At 36.0% G+C, this 19,891-nt stretch overlaps 1 protein-coding gene and 2 pseudogenes across 1 annotated transcript; 2 read left to right on the top strand and 1 right to left on the bottom strand.

Annotated features, from left to right (window-relative positions):
* Positions 1-273: 273 nt before the first annotated feature.
* Positions 274-2,826, top strand: LOC147403017 (putative methyltransferase At1g29790; annotated as a pseudogene).
* Positions 2,827-4,723: 1,897 nt separating this feature from the next.
* On the bottom strand, positions 4,724-7,167 carry LOC147403016 (wee1-like protein kinase). The gene is made up of 6 exons (XM_086437622.1): positions 7,073-7,167; positions 6,847-6,956; positions 6,735-6,775; positions 6,508-6,656; positions 5,470-5,823; positions 4,724-5,002 (listed from the first exon to the last, which is right to left on the bottom strand). Exons 1-6 carry the CDS (start codon positions 7,154-7,156, stop codon positions 4,904-4,906), a joined length of 837 nt encoding a protein of 278 aa, XP_086293748.1. The 5' UTR covers positions 7,157-7,167; the 3' UTR covers positions 4,724-4,903.
* Positions 7,168-15,728: 8,561 nt separating this feature from the next.
* LOC147403015 (putative methyltransferase At1g29790) lies at positions 15,729-18,164 on the top strand (annotated as a pseudogene).
* Positions 18,165-19,891: the final 1,727 nt, after the last annotated feature.

Raw genomic sequence — 19,891 nt, 5'->3', positions numbered from 1 at the left:
CCTCAGTAAAATCTACCCAGAATAAACATATATTCCTAACCAAACACCCCACGTATCTATAAATTAAGCCAATGATACCATAGACTCGGCAGTACTATTATCATATAACCACGTTAATATCAAACCAAAAAATGGAAATAACTGTGTTATAAAACGTAAAGTCCACATTCTTTGATAAAGACTGAAACGAAGTTATGAGTATATGACTTCATCAGTATTATATGAAAGAGCTTAAACATGGGTAGTAGTATACTAAAATTACCACATGATCTATAACATCAGGATCCCAATCAGTTTGAAACCGTTTCAATTTTAACCACGAGGAAATACCCACCGCCGCCACCACCACCATCATCGCCATTTTTGTGTTTCTTTCTTTAAGCGAAGAAAGAAAAAAAGGAATAGAAAACGTCCTTTAATCTCAACTATTAGTGCTGATCTGCGTCATGGAAAACCTAACCCTAACCCTAATCTCTTTATCACAGTCAACGCGTCTAACATTTTTAAATAATATTCAAGAGCTGTTAGGTTTTCTAGCTTTTAGGGTTTTAAATTACGAGATTCGAGCATTTAGGGTTTCTATTGATCTCCTTCTTGGAGAAGCAAGCCATTTCAGCCGATCGATCTTGCAAAGTTGGATTACGAAAGCTTTATGTTCACGATTTTACAGCTTCGAGACTTATCGATAGCAGTTGAAGCAAGCTCGAGGCCTGGTTTTTAGGGTTTTTAGTTGAATTTTGAAGGATTTGGGAAGATTTAACAGAAGAAAGAGTTTCAGAGGTTCATCTGTAATTACAGATTAGTTCATGAGCTTTGGTTTCGATATCAAGTTGAGGAAGAACTGGTTGTGTTCTCTATTTTGGTAATTTCGTGACCTTTTCCAGTAGTTTTTCTTTATTGTTGATTTTGCAGCTCGATCTTATATTTTCGTAATTCATACTAAATTAGCTTGAAACTCCACTTCATGTCTGGTTCTGTTCAATTTAACAAGAACATTGTTAATTTCTCCTCTTCTGCATAATGGGTCGGTTGAGCAATTGTAAATCTAGAGTCTAGATTTCAGAAGCTTTTTTAGATTCTAACGGTTAAATTTATGAAGAAGAGTAGAAACATTTAGTGATCCGTGAAAATTCAATATTTTTTTCTTCTAATCAACGATGGGGAGGCTCTGCTTTCCCAAATGTAGACTTTAAAAAATAATGGGTTCCCTTCAGCTTTTTTAGATTCTAACTGTTAAACTTATGAAGAAGAGTAGAAACATATAGTGATCCGTGACAATTCAATATTTTTTTCTTCTAATTAACGATGGGGAGGCTCTGCTTTCCCAAATGTAGACTTTAAAAAATAATGGGTTCCCTCCAGATTGTACTAGGAGGGCTTGTTATAGTTGTAAGCATAACCAGTCTCCTTAGGTTTTACTCATCCAGATTTTTCCTTCATGACAACGACATTTGCCGCTATTTTTACAGTTCGAATGATATTTATGTTGGTTTCGATGTAAAATCTTTATCTGATCGCGTCAAGGAAGTCCTTTTGAAGATTGCAAGTTTGCAGGGGAAGCTCTAATCTACTGTGAAAGAGATTGAAAAAAGCAAAAACACCTTGGACTAGACGGGAGTTTCAAAGTTGGAGTACAAGAAGTTTTTAGAAGAGTAGGTGATCCAACTCTGTATGGTGCTCACATATCTCTTACACAGATTCGGCTTCCTAGAACTGAAGGGATCAATAACAGGACAATAAAGGAAGACCCGTTGATTAATTCTTTCTTGATTGAGGAGATACGAAAGTATATAACCCCAAAAGATAACCGAGTGGGGAAGATCGATATATATGGAACAGAAAGAATTTACAACATGATAGGCCATGCTTGTGTCCTGATGAAGAAGGAATTGGAAGAGTTCATGAATTATGACATTGGTTCTTATTGCAAAGACGACTGGAACCTAGCGCAGAAGCTTATGGTTAATGGGTGCAACCCGTTGCCTCGGAGGTGATGCTTGACAAGGGCATCTAAGCTCTATCAGAAGCCCTACCCGATTAACGAGTCTCTGTGGAGATCACCAGATGATAGAAATGTTCGTTGGAGCAATCACATGTGCAGGAACTTCAACTGCTTATCGAGCACAAACCCCAAGCGAGGTTATTCCAAATGTACTGGATTTTTGAAATGGACAAAGAAAGGGTTAAATGGGTCCGTAACAGCTCACTTCCTATCAATTTTTTAATAAGTGATGTATTGGCAATCAAACCCAGGGAGATAAGGATAGGTTTGGACTTCGGTGTTGGTACAGGGACTTTTGCTGCAAGGATGAAAGAACAAAATGTGACGATCATCTCGACTGCTTTAAACCTCGGAGCCCCTTTCAACAAGATGATCGCACTTCGAGGTTTGGTTCCTCTATACATGACGTTGAATCAATGACTCCCGTTCTTCGATAACACAATGGACTTGATTCATACAACTGGGCTTTTGGATGGCTGGATCGACCTGCAATTGATGGACTGCATCTTGTTTGATTGGTATCGAATTTTGAGGCCAGGAGGGTTGCTTTGGATAGACCGATTTTTCTGTAGTAGGAAGGATTTGGACGACTACATGTACATGTTCCTGCAGTTCAGGTACAGGAAATATAAGTGGGTTATTTCTCCTAAATCAAAAGATGAAGTTTTTCTTTCTGCATTATTGGAGAAACCACCTAGATCTTTATGATTTAGAGTACTTGTTGCTTGTTTATTTCTTATCAATAATACTGTTACTTACATGTCTGTATCTCATAATGCTCTCATGATTTTGAAGTATCGGAATCGTAAAGTTCTTGTTCATCACTCAAATTTTCTTTTTCTTTTTTCCTCTACTCCTTGCATTCAGATTCAGAGTCTATGTTTCCTGACATTTCTGTTTGAGATATAAAGCTGATAAAATGATCTAACAATATTCAAAATGAAAAGTAACTGTTTCAAGTGTCTGTTGGTTGGTGTGGGACAAGCATTTTTCTTACAAGGATACCAATTTCATTCCAAAGCAAAGGTCGAGATGACCAACTAAATACAAGAAAAGCAGAAAAGCATACAACCCACACCTCCAAAACCCTCAAGAAGCTTCCCTCATCACATCTAATGCTAAAAGAATCCAATCCCATCTCTCCAAAAGATTCGCTAAAAACATCCATTTGAATTCTTTAAGCAATTTACACCAGTAAATAAAAGCTCCAAAATTGCGATAATAGTTCCCCAGGCGAGAGCGCTTGATTCTTGCAGATGCAATTATTCCTCTCATTCCCATGAAATACACCACATAATTTTTTTTAAAGCTGAGAAAGACCTATCAAGAAATTGTCAACCCACAAACAAACAGTACACCGAATCAGGGAAGCAACCAAGAATGTTGGAGAGAGACATAAAGTGGGGCCATATTGTTGAGCTTAGTCCCACATCGGACAAAAATTTCCTTCTCTCTCTCTCTCTCGTTATAAGCTCCTGGGCTTCTCCACTCATTGCCAATTTGTTTTTAGTTGGACCTCGAAATTTATCATGGTTCTCTCCGTATAAGGTCTTGGGCCTCTCCCACTCATTACCAATTGGTTTTGAGTTGGACACCCAAACTTATAACATATTTCACAGGATATCTAACAATGGATGCCAAGATGGTCTTCCGACTTCCATCTTCCTTACAAAGCAAGCGAAAATTAGTAGAAATGAACCCATGACGGATAATTTGGTTCATCGTCAGAATTCTATTCCACAGCCGCCCAAACGAAGAAGGTGCAGAATGCTGTCAACTTAAAACAAATTAACCCTGGATGCACCAAGGAACACATGATTGAGTCTTAACTTTTGTATTCTCATCGTAACTGCGAGATCACTTCGAGGAGTTTGTTTGGATCGATGCTGTGTTTCTGTTACGGAAGACTCAATCAGTCCGTTGCAGAATTTCTTACCACCTTGAGTTCTATTAAAGTGGATTCAGCAAGATCCAGCTTATCACAACCCAAGATGAAAAAGTGAAATCAAACCACCATTTGAGTGGACCAACCAAATAAAGCACATTTATATGATTTTGGTCGGAGTCCCTACCTAAAAAAAGAGTTGGAGTTGGAGTTACTGGACGATCTCGTTCGTGAACAATACCGAGATGACTTGGGTTAGTCATCTCAATCATGGATGAGATTTGAAACCATGATACCACAATCCTTTTGTGCTCAGTGCTGACTTTGAATACCTACGAAAATCAGTCTGATTGTGATTTCTAACCCTTAGATTCTAGCATATTTTTTTTCTCCTGAAAATCAAAGTTTTTACACCCACGTCTAGCAAGCTCTTCCAGGCCCATAAAACCATGAATGTGGGCCTATATATTTCCAGAGGCCTGTAAACCAAAATTTACTCTGATTGATGATTTCTATCCTTGGATTCAAATATCAGCAGCTGATAGCGGACACGTTGACATTCTCACAAAGCCTGTAATGATAAAAGGCCTAAAATCATGAATCAGATTGTCCATATAAAATTAAAATTCTACTCTTTTTTAGATGTACTTGTTTTAGCTCTTAATCGGATGGGCATGACCTTCGGATCAATAAAAGAAGTTATGATGGAACAGTTAGTTCATGGTCAACAATACTAACATTAATAAGGGACTTGCAGCATGAGCTATGCATTCCTTACCACCTTCACAAAATAAGTACATTATTCCATGTTTTTCATTACAAAACTTGCACCACTTATAAGCAAAGCTTGTATAAATATTAGGGCTAGAACTGCTGGTTGCAGACCATCTGAAGCTTCAAAATTGGTCGTTCCGGACAAGGATTTCCTGTTTTTTTAATTTTTGTTCAACTGGCGAGAACTGTCTGCATACACAATATTGCTCCTTTTGATCCGTCAAAACATAGTATCAGAAGTATTACATGGTTCTTGCAGTTCTTCGACCCTTGTCGAAGATAGGATTTTCTACCAATTCTTTAGCAGAAGGTCGTCGAACTGGGTCTGGGTCTACCATTGCCTGATAAGATGATGGAATCAATAAATAGATCAATTTATGTCAATTGAAAAAGAAGAAAAGAGGCTACATACACAGAATTTTTTTTTCTTTAATTTTTTTTTTAAAAGGTGGCAATATCCTTCATATTTTTTTTGAGTCTTTAATGAGTTCATTAACATAAATTTAGCGAGATACCGACAGATATATGTTAATTGATTTTTCAGTGGGTGCGTTTCACCCTGATATCCTGCACATCTCTTCTTGACATACAACGGGTACTTACGAGTGAGATATCATTGATGGAAATTCTATGGTAAAGTCCTATAAATTGCTAAACTTGCTATTTTGAAGTTCAAGCTAATAATATAACAGCTCAATCTCATAAAACTTATATCAGAGATTACAGAAGAGAAAGCAAAAACACAATAATGCTGCTTCTTTCCAAGAGAATCTCAAGTAATATTGAAGGAAAAACATTGGTGTCTTACCTTGATTAAGTTCTGGAACTGCATAGAATGTCCAGGAAGGAGTGGAATCTTCTCCGCTCTAAGGTTCAAAAACTGAGGCCCAGAAACAGGCAAACGTGATCCTCTGACAAGTTCATAGATTGTGGCTCCAAAGGAGAATATGTCAACCTTGTCGAGATGCTCATAATTGTTGTTCAGAAACTCTTGAGGCATATATCGTACATCACCCTCTTCAACAGGTAAGCTTCTGTCAATGAGCGTTGCACAATTAAAATCACCAAGCTTATAAACACCATTCTTGACATAAATATTGTCGGGTTTTACGTCCATATGAGCTATTCCTTGTTCATGTATGAACTGCAATGCCTTGGCAATCTGAAAGAGATTTTGGTATCACAATATTATTCAGAAATGACATTTAGTGAAGGGAACCGGAAATTCATGCACTGAATGAAAAATGCAATCTAGAAAAAAGAGAATGGATCAAGTACTTCAGAATGGACAAATCACAAGTAAAGGATTAAAGTAATTTTATTTGTCAAGGAGAGCATCAATCCTTACCTTTGCTGACAATTAAATTGCAGATACTTTCACCGAAAGAAAGACCTTCCATGGACATGTGTAGCCTTTTCAAAAGAGTTATCATGGGTTCCTATAATCTGTAGTTTATGTGGTTATATTTTCATAGCTTGTTTTGGGAGCATTCTTGTTGATTTTTATTACGTGTAGTTTCCTAGTCAATCTTTCTGCTGAAACTATATCAAGACATTTGAGAGATTTCACTGTGATATTAAATATTTTGCCATCTTCATTCACTCATGAAAAGCTCCTTCAAATACAATATTTATTCCTTCTATGGGTTAGTACTCCACCAAAGCCTTAGCCCAAAAATTTGTGGTCGATTGAACAAAATTTAATAATTAGAAATGCATTTGTCTGCATGTCATAATAACCCCACTACCTGCCAAGTATAAAAAAATGTTAATGAAACTTCTAACAATTGAAAACATAAAAGCAAGGATCTTATTTATAAGACAATGAGAATTAAGAGTTAAGAACCTGATGCATAGCTTCCAGGACTTCTCCCTTAGTCAATAATTGAGAAGAATTGTTGACGGACAAGCTGCTATCGCAGAGCTCCATCTGGATGTAGAGTTGCTCGTTTTCAAACCAAGAAGTATGATACCCAACAATATTTTCGTGAGATCCTAAGCAAGATTGATTTTCAACGTCAAGAACATGGAGAAGAGAAGGAGAAAAAGAATTTAGTGATTTTATCACCATACCTAAAGCAACTAGAGCTTGAACCTCCATCAACGCTTGCCTCCTGCCAACTCAACAGTATAAGCAATTTATCTAGCAAGGAGAGTTCATGCATTGAGAAGAATATAAATGTACCTTTCCGCGTCTTGATGTAGCTGCTTTATGCTATGTTTCACAGCATACATGCAACCGTCAATCCTCTTCAAAACTTTGAAAACACGGCTGAAGTTCCCATAGCCAATTTGCTGGATGAAATAGGATAAATTACAAATTAAGGCCACTGGTAGGCACACTAAAAGAATATATGGAGAAACATAATTAATAGCGCAGAAAAGCCTAAAATGTCTAGGAATTCAAACACCTCAATCTCATGGAAATCAGTTCGGTAACGTGATAGACCATCTCCACCAACAACTGCAGGGAAAGAACCTGCAACTAACAACATAAATAATGAAAGTATGAAGAGATGAAATAGTCATTTCGAACTAAGATACAGTTTTTGGTCACCACCTAGCAGCTTTTTAAAATTTATTTTGAAATATATATACATACATATGTGTGTGTGTGTGTGTGTGTGTGTGTGTGTGTGTGTGTGTGTGTATACTAAGTATGCCTTTTCATTTTTCAGTTCTTAGAATGTATTGTTTCCTCTTTAGTTTTGTTATCTTGTTTTAGAATGCTTCATTGTAACGTCATTGTCATGTCCCTGCTCAAAACAAGTCATCAAATTAGCATCTTAATAACTCAACCTCATTGATCGAATTTTTTAATATCAAGCAACTTATCTTCAAGGCAATTTAAATATACAATTATGCGTTAGAAATGGACTAATCTGTAATTACTATTTGCTGATGGTTGTTGTTGAGAGGTGGAACCAGTGCTATTAGTTCCAGTGCCCGAAGGTTGCGAGTTCGAGTCATGGAAGTGATGTTGTAGCTGTTGATGTTGTTGTTGTTGGACTTCTTCTTCACCAGTGTTACCAGAAGAGAAGCTCCTACTATCACCTGTTATGTTTGACATTGAAAACGAAGAAGAGAAGAAGAAGAAGAGATTTAGATAATAATTATTGAAATTTGTCTTTCTTTTTCAAACTTTCTTCTTTCTTCCTTGTTGTTGGTGATCTGAAAAGGGAATTTGTCTTTCAGTGAACATAAATCTCGGGATTTGCTTTCACTAGAGGAAGACAAAAACCAGGGAATTCTCCTTCATTTAGGGTGAAGAAGAGAAGTCTTGCTACCGTAAGAAGAACATTAGAACCGGGTGTCCTTTGGCTTTCTCTATATATAACATATACACTATGTTGTTTACAAGAGATTATATATATATGATAATAATAGATATATACCCTTGATTTCTTTGGGGTATAGTATGGAATTGCCATTATTTGTGACTCCTTGACTCAAAATGACTTTAACCCTTGTTACCAATTTTTTTCTTTTTTAAAAGAACTTGCAAGGGCATGTATGAATATTATTCTTTGTATTTTAGACGGTACTTATGTTCTAAGTATTTTTGGCTCTTGCATCCACACGGGCCATTAATTTCAGAGACGTTAGTAATCTTGAAAAAAACACAATAATTTTCTTTTCCGGGAGGTCACTAATAAATCAAAGTCTTTTGGGTTTTATTCAGCATTTCAGCTTGAATGTTGGTTAAAGACTAATTCCAAAAATTTGGGTTTGGTGGAAGAATATTTTGTTGCTGCATTCAATCATGTCTCATGTTAATTCAGATATTATCACTCTTTATTTTTTATTTTTTATTTGTCTTTTAGAACATTTAAGGTATATGTCTCTTCTAGTTAAATAACTTATAACTTCATGTTATAATAGCCTTGATTCCAAAAAGACAAAAGAGTAAAATAATCTATCTTTTAATTAAATTGAAAAATACTTATGGTGCTAAACTAATTGTTGGAAAAACACGCACGTGCGCGCGCACACACACATACATATATAGTGGATTAAAAAAATTAAAAAATGTATAACCATCTATTTTAATAAAAATATATTGAAGTATGAGAGACATGATGTACTGTGATAAAGTGTAGCTTGATACACCACATCATCTTTGCATTGAAATTTGGATAGATTATGTTAGAATAGTGTGGAGCAATTTTTTTGAGGATCAAGCACACCTGAGTAAGAGTATGTTTTGTCTATACAAATAGTTTACCTATAATTATGATTTTTTTAAAATATAGATCTGAATGAATACAGTTTTATGGTATCAGATCCATTGATACTCTTATAGAACTTAAAATCCCGTTAAAATGTTCTTATGTTTAATTTAAGCTACACCTTATTATTGTAGGTCATATCTACTAATTTTAAATGCCTCATCTTAAACAAGGTCCCATTTTAAATCTAAAATGAAAATTTTATTAGTGATACTAAGACACATAAAGCTTCATTGCATCTGTTATTAAATCAAGGATGTACATTTATCCAAGTAGCTTGCATGAGAGGGAGGTTTAACTCATTAATTTCTAAGAGAAAGACTAAGATAGACCACGAAATCATTTTTAATGGGTAATTGGTAGTTTGGAAGAATACTTAATAAATAATTGGTTCGTTGCTAAAAAAGACAATGTACCATACAAAAATATAAACTGAGCTGTCCAATTGGCTATACATTGTTTTATCCATCCAATAATGATACTGTGATTCTAATACTTTATTCCAAATCAATACTTAGAGAAGTGTCTAATGGCACCACACATAATATAAATACATCTTGGGTTTAGTAGCCTGTATTCCATTAACTCATTAATATAGCTGGATACAAATCCATCCAATGATATTGGACCTTATAAGAACCCAAACTATAATAGACTTTTGCTCATGTTTTTTTATTCATGGTAAATATAAAAAAAAGTCCTCAAGTCAAGGGAGCAAAGATTATTGATTGAATGAATTTTTTATTTAGAGGTTCATCGATGCATGACTTTCCTGACTACTGTGGAGTTAAAAAAGACTCACCAACTAGGACAAGTCCTCAAGTCAAGGGAGAAAAGATAATTGATTGAATTAATTTTTTATTTAGAGATTCATCGATGCATGACTTTCCTGACTACTGTGGAATAAAAAAAGACTCACCAGTCTAAGACAAGCCCTCAAGTCAAGGGAGAAAAGATAATTGAATTAATTTTTTATTTAGAGGTTCATCGATGTGTGGCTTTCGTGACTACTGTGGGATAAAAAAAGACTCACCAACTAGGACTAGTCCTCAAGTCAAGCGAGAAAAGATACTTGATTGAATTAATTTTTTTATTTAGAGGTTCCGCAATGGATGGCTTTTCTGACTATTGTGGAATAAAAAAAAGACTCACCAACTAGGACGGTGTCCCGTAGCTATAACAACATTAAGGGTCTACGTGGTATATATTTGTTGGAGTTTAAACTTCAAACACATCAGATTGTGAGCATGGTTAAGAGTCCTAGGTGTTTCAAATTCCAACAAAAATATGTCATATAGACACGTAACTTTTATTTTAAAAAACGGAGCACCGTATTGGATCCTGAGTCATAAAAAAATACAAAGGCAACCTCAGCAATTACTATTTATGGAGGATGCTCAACCTTAATCTTTCTTAATTATTGTGGAGGCCGATTTTAGGATAAATCATCCTCCATAATGATTTTCACATTTTATTCGCAAAATGGTAATAAAAACTTAAAAACGAAAATAGAAGATAAATTTTTTACGTGGTTCGACAATCATACCTACGTCCATGGGCTCGAAGAGCCTTTTTACCATCAAACTCGCAGTTACATGGTCTCTTTCCATCCTTTTTGTCTCTACCTCCCTCCCCCTTTTCCATGGCCTCCAAGGCCTATTTATAGAAAAGCCTTAAAAAAGTTATAACTCCTACTAAGATACAATGGACCAGATTCCCCTTACCTAAATTAGTTATTACATTAAAAAGGAAAAGAACCCTCTTCAAATGATGCCACGTGTTTACCTCGGAATATGTGTTGATATTGCAAATGGATGATCCGAATGAGGGACGATTTAATTCATTTTGATCTATTCCCTACTTTTCTCCAACCAAGACCCAAACCCATGGTTAATTTGTAACCGAGTCACCGAGCTTACCCTTGTATCTCTATACTTGACTCGAATCCCTAGGTGTCATGCGTCCTCCTTTGGTACCTAGCAAGAAATATCCTCCACAATTATCAATCCAGACCAATATTAGATTTTACAAATGAAACCCAATAGACATGAAGATCTGTTGATATAGGCCTCAGAATCCAGAGTTTGAATTTCTTTAATTGTCTGCAGTTACAAGCATCAGTTTCTTAAGTCAGAAAAATTTAACTTCAACAGTCATATATATCAACTTATATAATTATCAGTTATAATGTTGCTTTCCATGCTTTCTAACAAACCCAGTTTTTTATAAACATTTTTATTCATACTTATATATATGTTGGTTCTTACTAACTTATCATTTCCAAAAATACCAAAATCAATCTTAAATAAATGAAACCATGACACTACTATATGAACATGATATTAGGATTTAATTATTACATTTTTTGATTAGTTAAAAAGCAAATGGATGCAAATATGGGGACCATCATAAAGGAGTTTGAAATAAGAGGTTGGTATAGGTTTAAATGAGACAATTATTTAATGTAAAGGCATGTAACATCTAGATTGAGATCATCAGTGGTAAGGGCGAGCATGTGAAGTGTGGGTTAGGTGCATACTCTTGGGTTTTTCTCATGATTTAACTGAGGGACCATGGCAGTGGGTTGTTGTGGTAATCCTCCCGAGATTAGTTGTGGTGCGCACAAGCTGGCACGTACACTCGGTTAGCAAAAAAAAAAAGATTGAAATTATCCTAGTAAAAGAGATAGAGATGTAGTCATACAAGTAAGCAAGGGCTGCGAGAACTTTTAATAATAAAAAATGGGATTGACTAGTTGCACATCACCTAGAACCAATTGCACTCCAATCTAAAAAAAAATTGCTTATTTTTGCCTTTAAAAATAAAAAAATGGAACTCATCCCTATTGTTATATCCTACAAAAAAAATGTACACCAATATTGAAGATAAATAACCCTTCATTAATAAGAGTTCCTACAAATTTTTATTCTATTTGTAGATCATAAAACTTTGCAAATTGAAGTTATAGTTTATGAAGTTTTCATGTTGTGGTCGCTCTATGAATTTTCAAGATAAAGAAAAACAGTACAACTTTTAGTTTTTAGAGTGAAATCCTAATAATGAAGTTCAAGTGGATTTTTTTTAAAGTGATGGAGTGCAACTGGTACTGGGTGATGTGCAACTAGTCGGTCCCTACAAAATTAAGGACATGTTTGAATGGATGGAAATATGTTTTTCACAAAAATAACTTTTAAAAATAATGGATTTCTTGGACGTGTTTAGTTGTATCTATGAAAATAAACTTGGTTACAATTTTAGGGGTTGGAGGCAATTAGGTGGAAAAAGATAATAAGTCTCCAATAAAAATCACACAAAACACAGAGAATTTATGTGATTTGGCAATGTGCTTACACCTATATTCTTGAAAAAGGTTACATCATAGAGATCCCTAATCCCTACCCAAGAAAACCCATGGTTTTGGTGAAATTAGAGATACCCCTTGATTTTGGTATTTGATGATAGACTGAGAAAATGGCAGAAATGCCTTGATCTTCCCCCCCACCCCCAACAAAAAAAATAAATAAAAGAATTGTTTCTTGTTCTCGTGGCTTAAAATATAGAATACGTTGAAGTGACATTGAAGTTGTTAGATTTTCAGGGAGAAACAAAAGGATTTGAGAAAGAGATAGAAGATGAGGCATTTTCATTAGTATCTGATGGAAGACAAAGTAAGGTCATGTATTATGGTGTAAGTAGGACATAGGAGCATGGTTTTTAAACTCGTCCGAGACCGAGACATATCACCCGAGTTAACTCGGTATCGCAGCCTAACGAGACCAACTCACAATGAGTCATGAGACGACCGCGTATCGTGAGTTATGCGAGTCGTCTCGAACAATATTTTCATAAAACTCGTCCGAGACGAACGAGATATCCGAGACATTACAGTTTTTTCATTAACTCGCGAGACAAACGAGTTGACTCGGACGAGATTTTCAAAATCTCGTCCTAGTTAACCGAGTTAACTGAATTTAGATTTTCAAAACTAAATGTAAAGTTTATATTTAGGTGCAAATGGATACGGATGGAAAATTATAACTGGTTCGATTTTGGATCAAATCTATTTTTTGATAAATATCTAAAGGACCAATATCCTTAATCCTTTTGCCCTTGATGGGTTGGGTTTGATCTGATCCATTGGCAATCTTAGCAGAATGACTTCCGATTCAATAAGAAATCTGAACCAAAAATCATATTAGATTGGTTTATGGGTAAATCATATCCAAATCCAATAATAGATGTGGATTGTGGATCAATTTTATTGAAATCCGGTAGGAGAATCCAATTGGACCACCCTTTTTCTAATTTTAAAAACAATAATAATGCTGAAGTGACCTCAAGCTTGGACCTCACATTAACACATCTAGTCATAAAAATGTCATAGATAAAAAAAAAGCATCTATGGCTCCTATCCACTTTCATGTCAAGATTTGTGATATGAGATCCGATCTTGAGGTCACTCTAGCACAACTCCAAAAACAATGCAAACACAACATAGGAAAAGATGAAGCATTTTTCAAATTTAACATTCAAAACTTTGAGAAGGGATAACTATGGGTGTGTTAATATGAAAAAGATAAGTTATTTTTTCCCATATTTTAATTTTATATTTTTTTAGGGGTTCATTTTTTAATAGGAATCAATTCTGAATTTTTCCTGAATTTTTCAGATTTTTTCAGATTTTTTAAATGGTTAAAAACCATTATTTCAATGTTGAACAAGACGACTCGACGAGACGAGACGTATCGTCCAAGTCAACTCGGTATCGGAGGTGAACGAGACGAGACCAAATACCGAGTTTAAAAACCATGCATAGGAGTAAAAGACTTTCCTCAACTCATTTGATGATGAGCCTTAAAAATAAGCCTAAGTCGAGCCCACAGAACCATATGGTTCTAGACGAATTGGGCCATTAAGCCCATTCAATAAACTGACACGATATGAGATTGAACCCACAACCTCCCCACTTTGGCGGATGCATGTCTGAGCAATCAGTTGGGCCAAGGTTCTGAGGACTCTGATTCCAAGAAAGATTTAGTTCATCACTGATCTTCCAAATACTGTAAAAACTCCAACAATGACAAGAGTGGTACATCTCAGGATGTCATTGGGCAAGGCAATAAATGGGCCGTTTTAATTAGATCTTAAATCAAGCTCAACATGATCCATATAATCACTGGGCCAGACCGGCCCTAGAAAATGCATTTTATTCAAGCCAAGACCACCTCCGGCCCAACATTGAAGCAAAATTGTATATATAAGGCATAGATTTTGCCAATATGAAGCCTGGAAATCATGCATTGCGTTGCAAGAGATTTTAGGACAAGTTTCATAACTTCAACATAAAGAATGGAGATGTATTTAAATGTCTAGAAAATAGGGTGAGAGACATATAGCAAATATTAAATTTAAAAAAAACTTAAATCAGAAATAAAGAGAGAACACGACACACAATTTGCATGCATTCACGAGCAATGAGGAGATCATTTCACTATTTTTGTGAAAATCAAGGTTACAATATCTCAATCTCACCCCATCTTCGACAAACTGAAAATCCACCATTGAAACCCTAAAACAAGTTTTTTACTTTGAATTTATAATCCGTAAAAAGACGAAATTATGGAGTAAGGTGCCCAAAATTCTTTTTGAGAACTCCACCCCCGAACCCAAGCAGTAGGCACACTGACTACAAGATGAAGATTAAAAAAATCAAGCAAACCCTCCATGTAGTGTAATTCATCTCTTCAAGTCAAATGAGTAAATGATCAAAATAATGTCTTCATCTAATACGAAGTTATGATAAATATTTCAAACAACCGCAAGGGGTTGGCCTACTGGCAAGCCAAGCTTTGATAAGCTCCTCAGAAAAAGTGGGTCAAGTGTTAGAAACCCCACGAAGCAACAAATACTTTGGAGCCACCCTCCAAGGCCCGGTTGACACTAGACTCAACCAGTTGCACATAGGACTTTTCGAGAAGCCAATGCATGTGACCGTGGGATTAATCTCACTCGAAAGACGGAGATACTAACAATAAGAAAAAAAAAAAATTGACAAATATTTCTAACATATAATGTATCTTTAGCTCAGATGCCATAATATTGAGGGTAGGTCAAAGATGTGAAACCCCATGAAGCAATGAATTCCTTGGGGCCACCCTCTAGGGTACGGTTAACCCTCAATTCAACCAGTTGGACATAGGACTTTCCAAGGGATAGGTGCATGTGACCGTGGGATTTATCTCAACCGAAGGATGGAGATATCAACGATAAGTATAAAATAAATAAAAAAATTGATAAATATTTCTAACATATGATGTATCTTTAACTCAAATGCTATAATATTATATTGAGTTCATTCAACCCAATAAAATAAAAAAAATCAGCAAACCACTACGATTACGTATGTATCTCTTGGTATCTAGGTTGTATGAATTTTATTTCATTTGGGAACCTAAATTATTCAGGAACAACCTTGAACTATCCCTTCCTCAGTAAAATCTACCCAGAATATTCCTCACCAAACACCCCCACATGTCTATAAATTAAGCCAATGATACCATAGACTCAGCAGTACTATTATTATATAACCACCTTAATATCAAACCTAAAAATGGAAATAACTGTGTTATAAAACGTAAAGTCAACATTCTTGGATAAAGACTGAAACGAAGTTATGAGTATATATGACTTCATCAGTATTATATGATAGAGCTTAAACATAGGTAGTAGTATACTAAAATTACCACAGGATCTATAACATCAGGATCCCTATCAGTTTGAAACCGTTTCAAGTTTCAACACGAGGAACTACAACTACCCACCACCACCACCATTTTTGTGTTTCTTTCTTTAAGTGAAGAAAGAAAAAAAGGAATCGAAAACGTCTTTTAGTCTCAACTATTAGTGCTGGTCTGCGTCATGGAAAACCTAACCCTAATCTCTCTATCACAGTCAACGCGTCTAACTTTTTTAAATAATATTCCAGAGCTGTTAGGTTTTCGAGCTTTTAGGGTTTTAAATTACGAGATTCGAACCTTTAGGGTTTCGATTGATCTCCGTTTTGGAGAAGCAAGCCATTTCAGCCAATCGATCTTGCAAAGTTGGATTACGAAAGCTTTATGTTCACGATTTTACAGCTTCGAGACTGATCGATAGCAGTTGAAGCAAGCTCGAGGCCTGGTTTTTAGGGTTTTTAGTTGAATTTTGAATGATTTGGGAAGATTTAACAGGAGAAAGAGTTTCAGAGGTTCATCTGTAATTACAGATTAGTTCATGAGCTTTGGTTTCGATATCAAGTTGAGGAAGAACTGGTTGTGTTTCTCTATTTCGGTAACTTCGTGACCTTTTTCAGTAGTTTTACTTTATTGTTGATTTTGGAGCTCGATCTTATATTTCCGTAATTCATACTAAATTAGCTTGAAACTCCACTTCATGTCTGGTTCTGTTCAATTTAACAAGAACATTGTTAATTTCTCCTCTTCCGCATAATCGATCGGATGAGCAATTGTAAATCTAGAGTCTAGATTTCAGAAGCTTTTTTAGATTCTAACTGTTAAACTTATGAAGAAGAGTAGAAACATTTAGTGATCCGTGAAAATTCAATATTTTTTTCTTCTAATCAACGATGGGGAGGCTCTGCTTTCCCAAATGTATTCCCTTCAGCTTTTTTAGATTCTAACTGCTAAACTTATGAAGAAGAGTAGAAACATATAGTGATCCGTGACAATTCAATATTTTTTTCTTCTAATTAACGATGGGGAGGCTCTGCTTTCCCAAATGTAGACTTTCAAAAATAATGGGTTCCCTTCAAATTGTACTAGGAGGGCTTGTTATAATTGTAAGCATAACCAGTCTCCTCAGGTTTTACTCCGCCGGATTTTTCCTGCACAAGAACGACATTTGCCACCATTTTTACAGTTCGAATGATGTTTATGTTGGTTTCGACGTAAAATCTTTGTCTGATCGCGTTGAGGAAGTCCTTTTGAAGATTGCAAGTTTGCAGGAGAAGCTCGAATCTACTGTGAAAGAGATTGAAAAAAGCAAAAACACCTTGGATAAGACGGGAATTTCAAAGTCGGAGTACAAGAAGTTTTTAGAAGAGTAGGTGATCCAACTCTGTATAGTGCTCACATATCTCTTACACAGATTCGGCTTCCTAGAACTGAAGGGATCAATAACAGGACAATAAAGGAAGACCCGTTGATTAATTCTTTCTTGATTGAGGAGATACGAAAGTATATAACCCCAAAAGATAACCGAGTGGGGAAGATCGATATATATGGAACAGAAAGAATTTACAACATGATAGGCCATGCTTGTGTCCTGATGAAGAAGGAATTGGAAGAGTTCATGAATTATGACATTGGTTCTTATTGCAAAGACGACTGGAACCTAGCGCAGAAGCTTATGGTTAATGGGTGCAACCCGTTGCCTCGGAGGTGATGCTTGACAAGGGCATCTAAGCTCTATCAGAAGCCCTACCCGATTAACGAGTCTCTGTGGAGATCACCAGATGATAGAAATGTTCGTTGGAGCAATCACATGTGCAGGAACTTCAACTGCTTATCGAGCACAAACCCCAAGCGAGGTTATTCCAAATGTACTGGATTTTTGAAATGGACAAAGAAAGGGTTAAATGGGTCCGTAACAGCTCACTTCCTATCAATTTTTTAATAAGTGATGTATTGGCAATCAAACCCGGGGAGATAAGGATAGGTTTGGACTTCGGTGTTGGTACAGTGACTTTTGCTGCGAGGATGAAAGAACAAAATGTGACGATCATCTCGACTGCTTTAAACCTCGGAGCCCCTTTCAACAAGATGATCGCACTTCGAGGTTTGGTTCCTCTATACATGACGTTGAATCAATGACTCCCGTTCTTCGATAACACAATGGACTTGATTCATACAACTGGGCTTTTGGATGGCTGGATCGACCTGCAATTGATGGACTTCATCTTGTTTGATTGGGATCGAATTTTGAGGCCAGGAGGGTTGCTTTGGATAGACCGATTTTTCTGTAGTAGGAAGGATTTGGACGACTACATGTACATGTTCCTGCAGTTCAGGTACAGGAAATATAAGTGGGTTATTTCTCCTAAATCAAAAGATGAAGTTTTTCTTTCTGCATTATTGGAGAAACCACCTAGATCTTTATGATTTAGAGTACTTGTTGCTTGTTTATTTCTTATCAATAATACTGTTACTTACATGTCTGTATCTCATAATGCTCTCATGATTTTGAAGTATCGGAATCGTAAAGTTCTTGTTCATCACTCAAATTTTCTTTTTCTTTTTTCCTTTACTCCTTGCATTCAGATTCAGAGTCTATGTTCCCTGACATTTCTGTTTTGAGATATAAAGCTGATATAATGATCTGACCATATTCAAAATGAAAAGTAACTGTTTCGTTGGTCTGTTGGTTGGTGTGGGACAAGCATTTTATTTTCAAGGATACCCATTTCATTCCAAAGCAAAGGTCGAGGTGACCAACTAAATACAAGGAAAGCAGAAAGGCATACAACCGACACCTCCATAGCCCTCAAAAAGCTTCCCTCATTACATCTAATGCTAAAAGAATCCAATCCCATCTCTCCAAAAGATTCTCTAGAAACATCCATTTGAATTCTTTAAGCAATTTACACCAGTAAATAAAAACTCCAGAATTGCGATGATAATCCCCCAGGTGAGAGCTCTTGATTCTTGCAGATGCAATTATACCTCCTCATTCCCATGAAATACACCACATAATCTTTTTAAAAGCTGAGAAAGGCCTATCAAGAAACTGTCAACCCACTAACAAAGAGTACACCGAATCAGGGAAGCAACCAAGAATGTTGGAGAGAGACATAAAGTGGGACCATATTGTTGAGTTAAGTCCTACATTGGATAAAATTTTCCTTGTCTCTCTCGTTATAATCTCCTGGGCCTACTCATTGCAAATTGGTTTTGAGTTGGACCCCCAAATTTATCACATATTTCATGGGATATCTAACAATGGATGACAAGATGGTCTTCCGACTTCCATTGTCCTTACAAAGCAAGTGAAAATTAGAATAAATGAACCCATGACATGACGGATAATTTGGTTCATCATCAGAATACTATTCCACAGCCACCCAAAGGAAGAAGGTGCAGAATGCTGTCAACTTGAAACAGATAAACCCTGGATGCACCAAGGGAAACATGATTGAGTCTAACTTTTGTATTCTCGTCGTAACTGCAAGATCAGTGAACTTCTTACCACCTGGAGTTCTGTTAAAGTGGTCCAGCTTATCACAACCCAAGCATGAAAAAGTGATATCAAACCACTATTTGAGTGGACCAACCAAATAAAGCACATTTATATGATTTTGGTTGGAGTCCCTACCTAAAAAAAAAAGTTGGAGTTGGAGTTAGTGGACAATCTCCTTGTGAGTGTGTGAAACCCGAGACACCATGAAAATCCATCTCCTTTGTGAACAATACTGAGATGACTAGGGTGAGTCATCTCAATCTTAGATGAGATTTGAAACCATTATACCACAATCCTTTTGTGCTGACTTTGAATACCTAAGAAAATCAGTCTGATTGTGATTTCTAACCCTCAGATTCAAGCTATTTTTTTTCCTGAAAATCAAAGTTTTTACACCCACGTCTAGCAAGCTCTTCCAGGCCTATAAAACCATGAATGTGGGCCTATATATTTCCATAGGCATGTAAACCAAAATTCACACTGATCGATGATTTCTATCCTTGGATTCAAATATTTTCCATCAGCAGCTGATAACAGACAGGTTGACATTCTCACAAAGCCTGTGATAATAAAAGGCCTCAAATCACGAATCAGATTGTCCATATAAAATTAAAATTCTAACCCTTCCACAGGGTTTCTTTTTTAGATGTACTTGTTTTAACTCTTAATCAGATGGGCATGACCATCTGATCAATAAAAGAAGTTATAATGGAACCGTTAGTTCAAGATAATAACAAGTTACACTGTCCACAATACTAACATTAATAA

The sequence above is a fragment of the Akebia trifoliata genome, chromosome 4 (genome assembly GCF_017979445.1).
Source record: "Akebia trifoliata isolate Shusen 1 chromosome 4, ASM1797944v1, whole genome shotgun sequence".
NCBI classification, from domain to species: domain Eukaryota; kingdom Viridiplantae; phylum Streptophyta; class Magnoliopsida; order Ranunculales; family Lardizabalaceae; genus Akebia; species Akebia trifoliata.
This window is presented reverse-complemented; position numbering and strand designations above follow the sequence as displayed.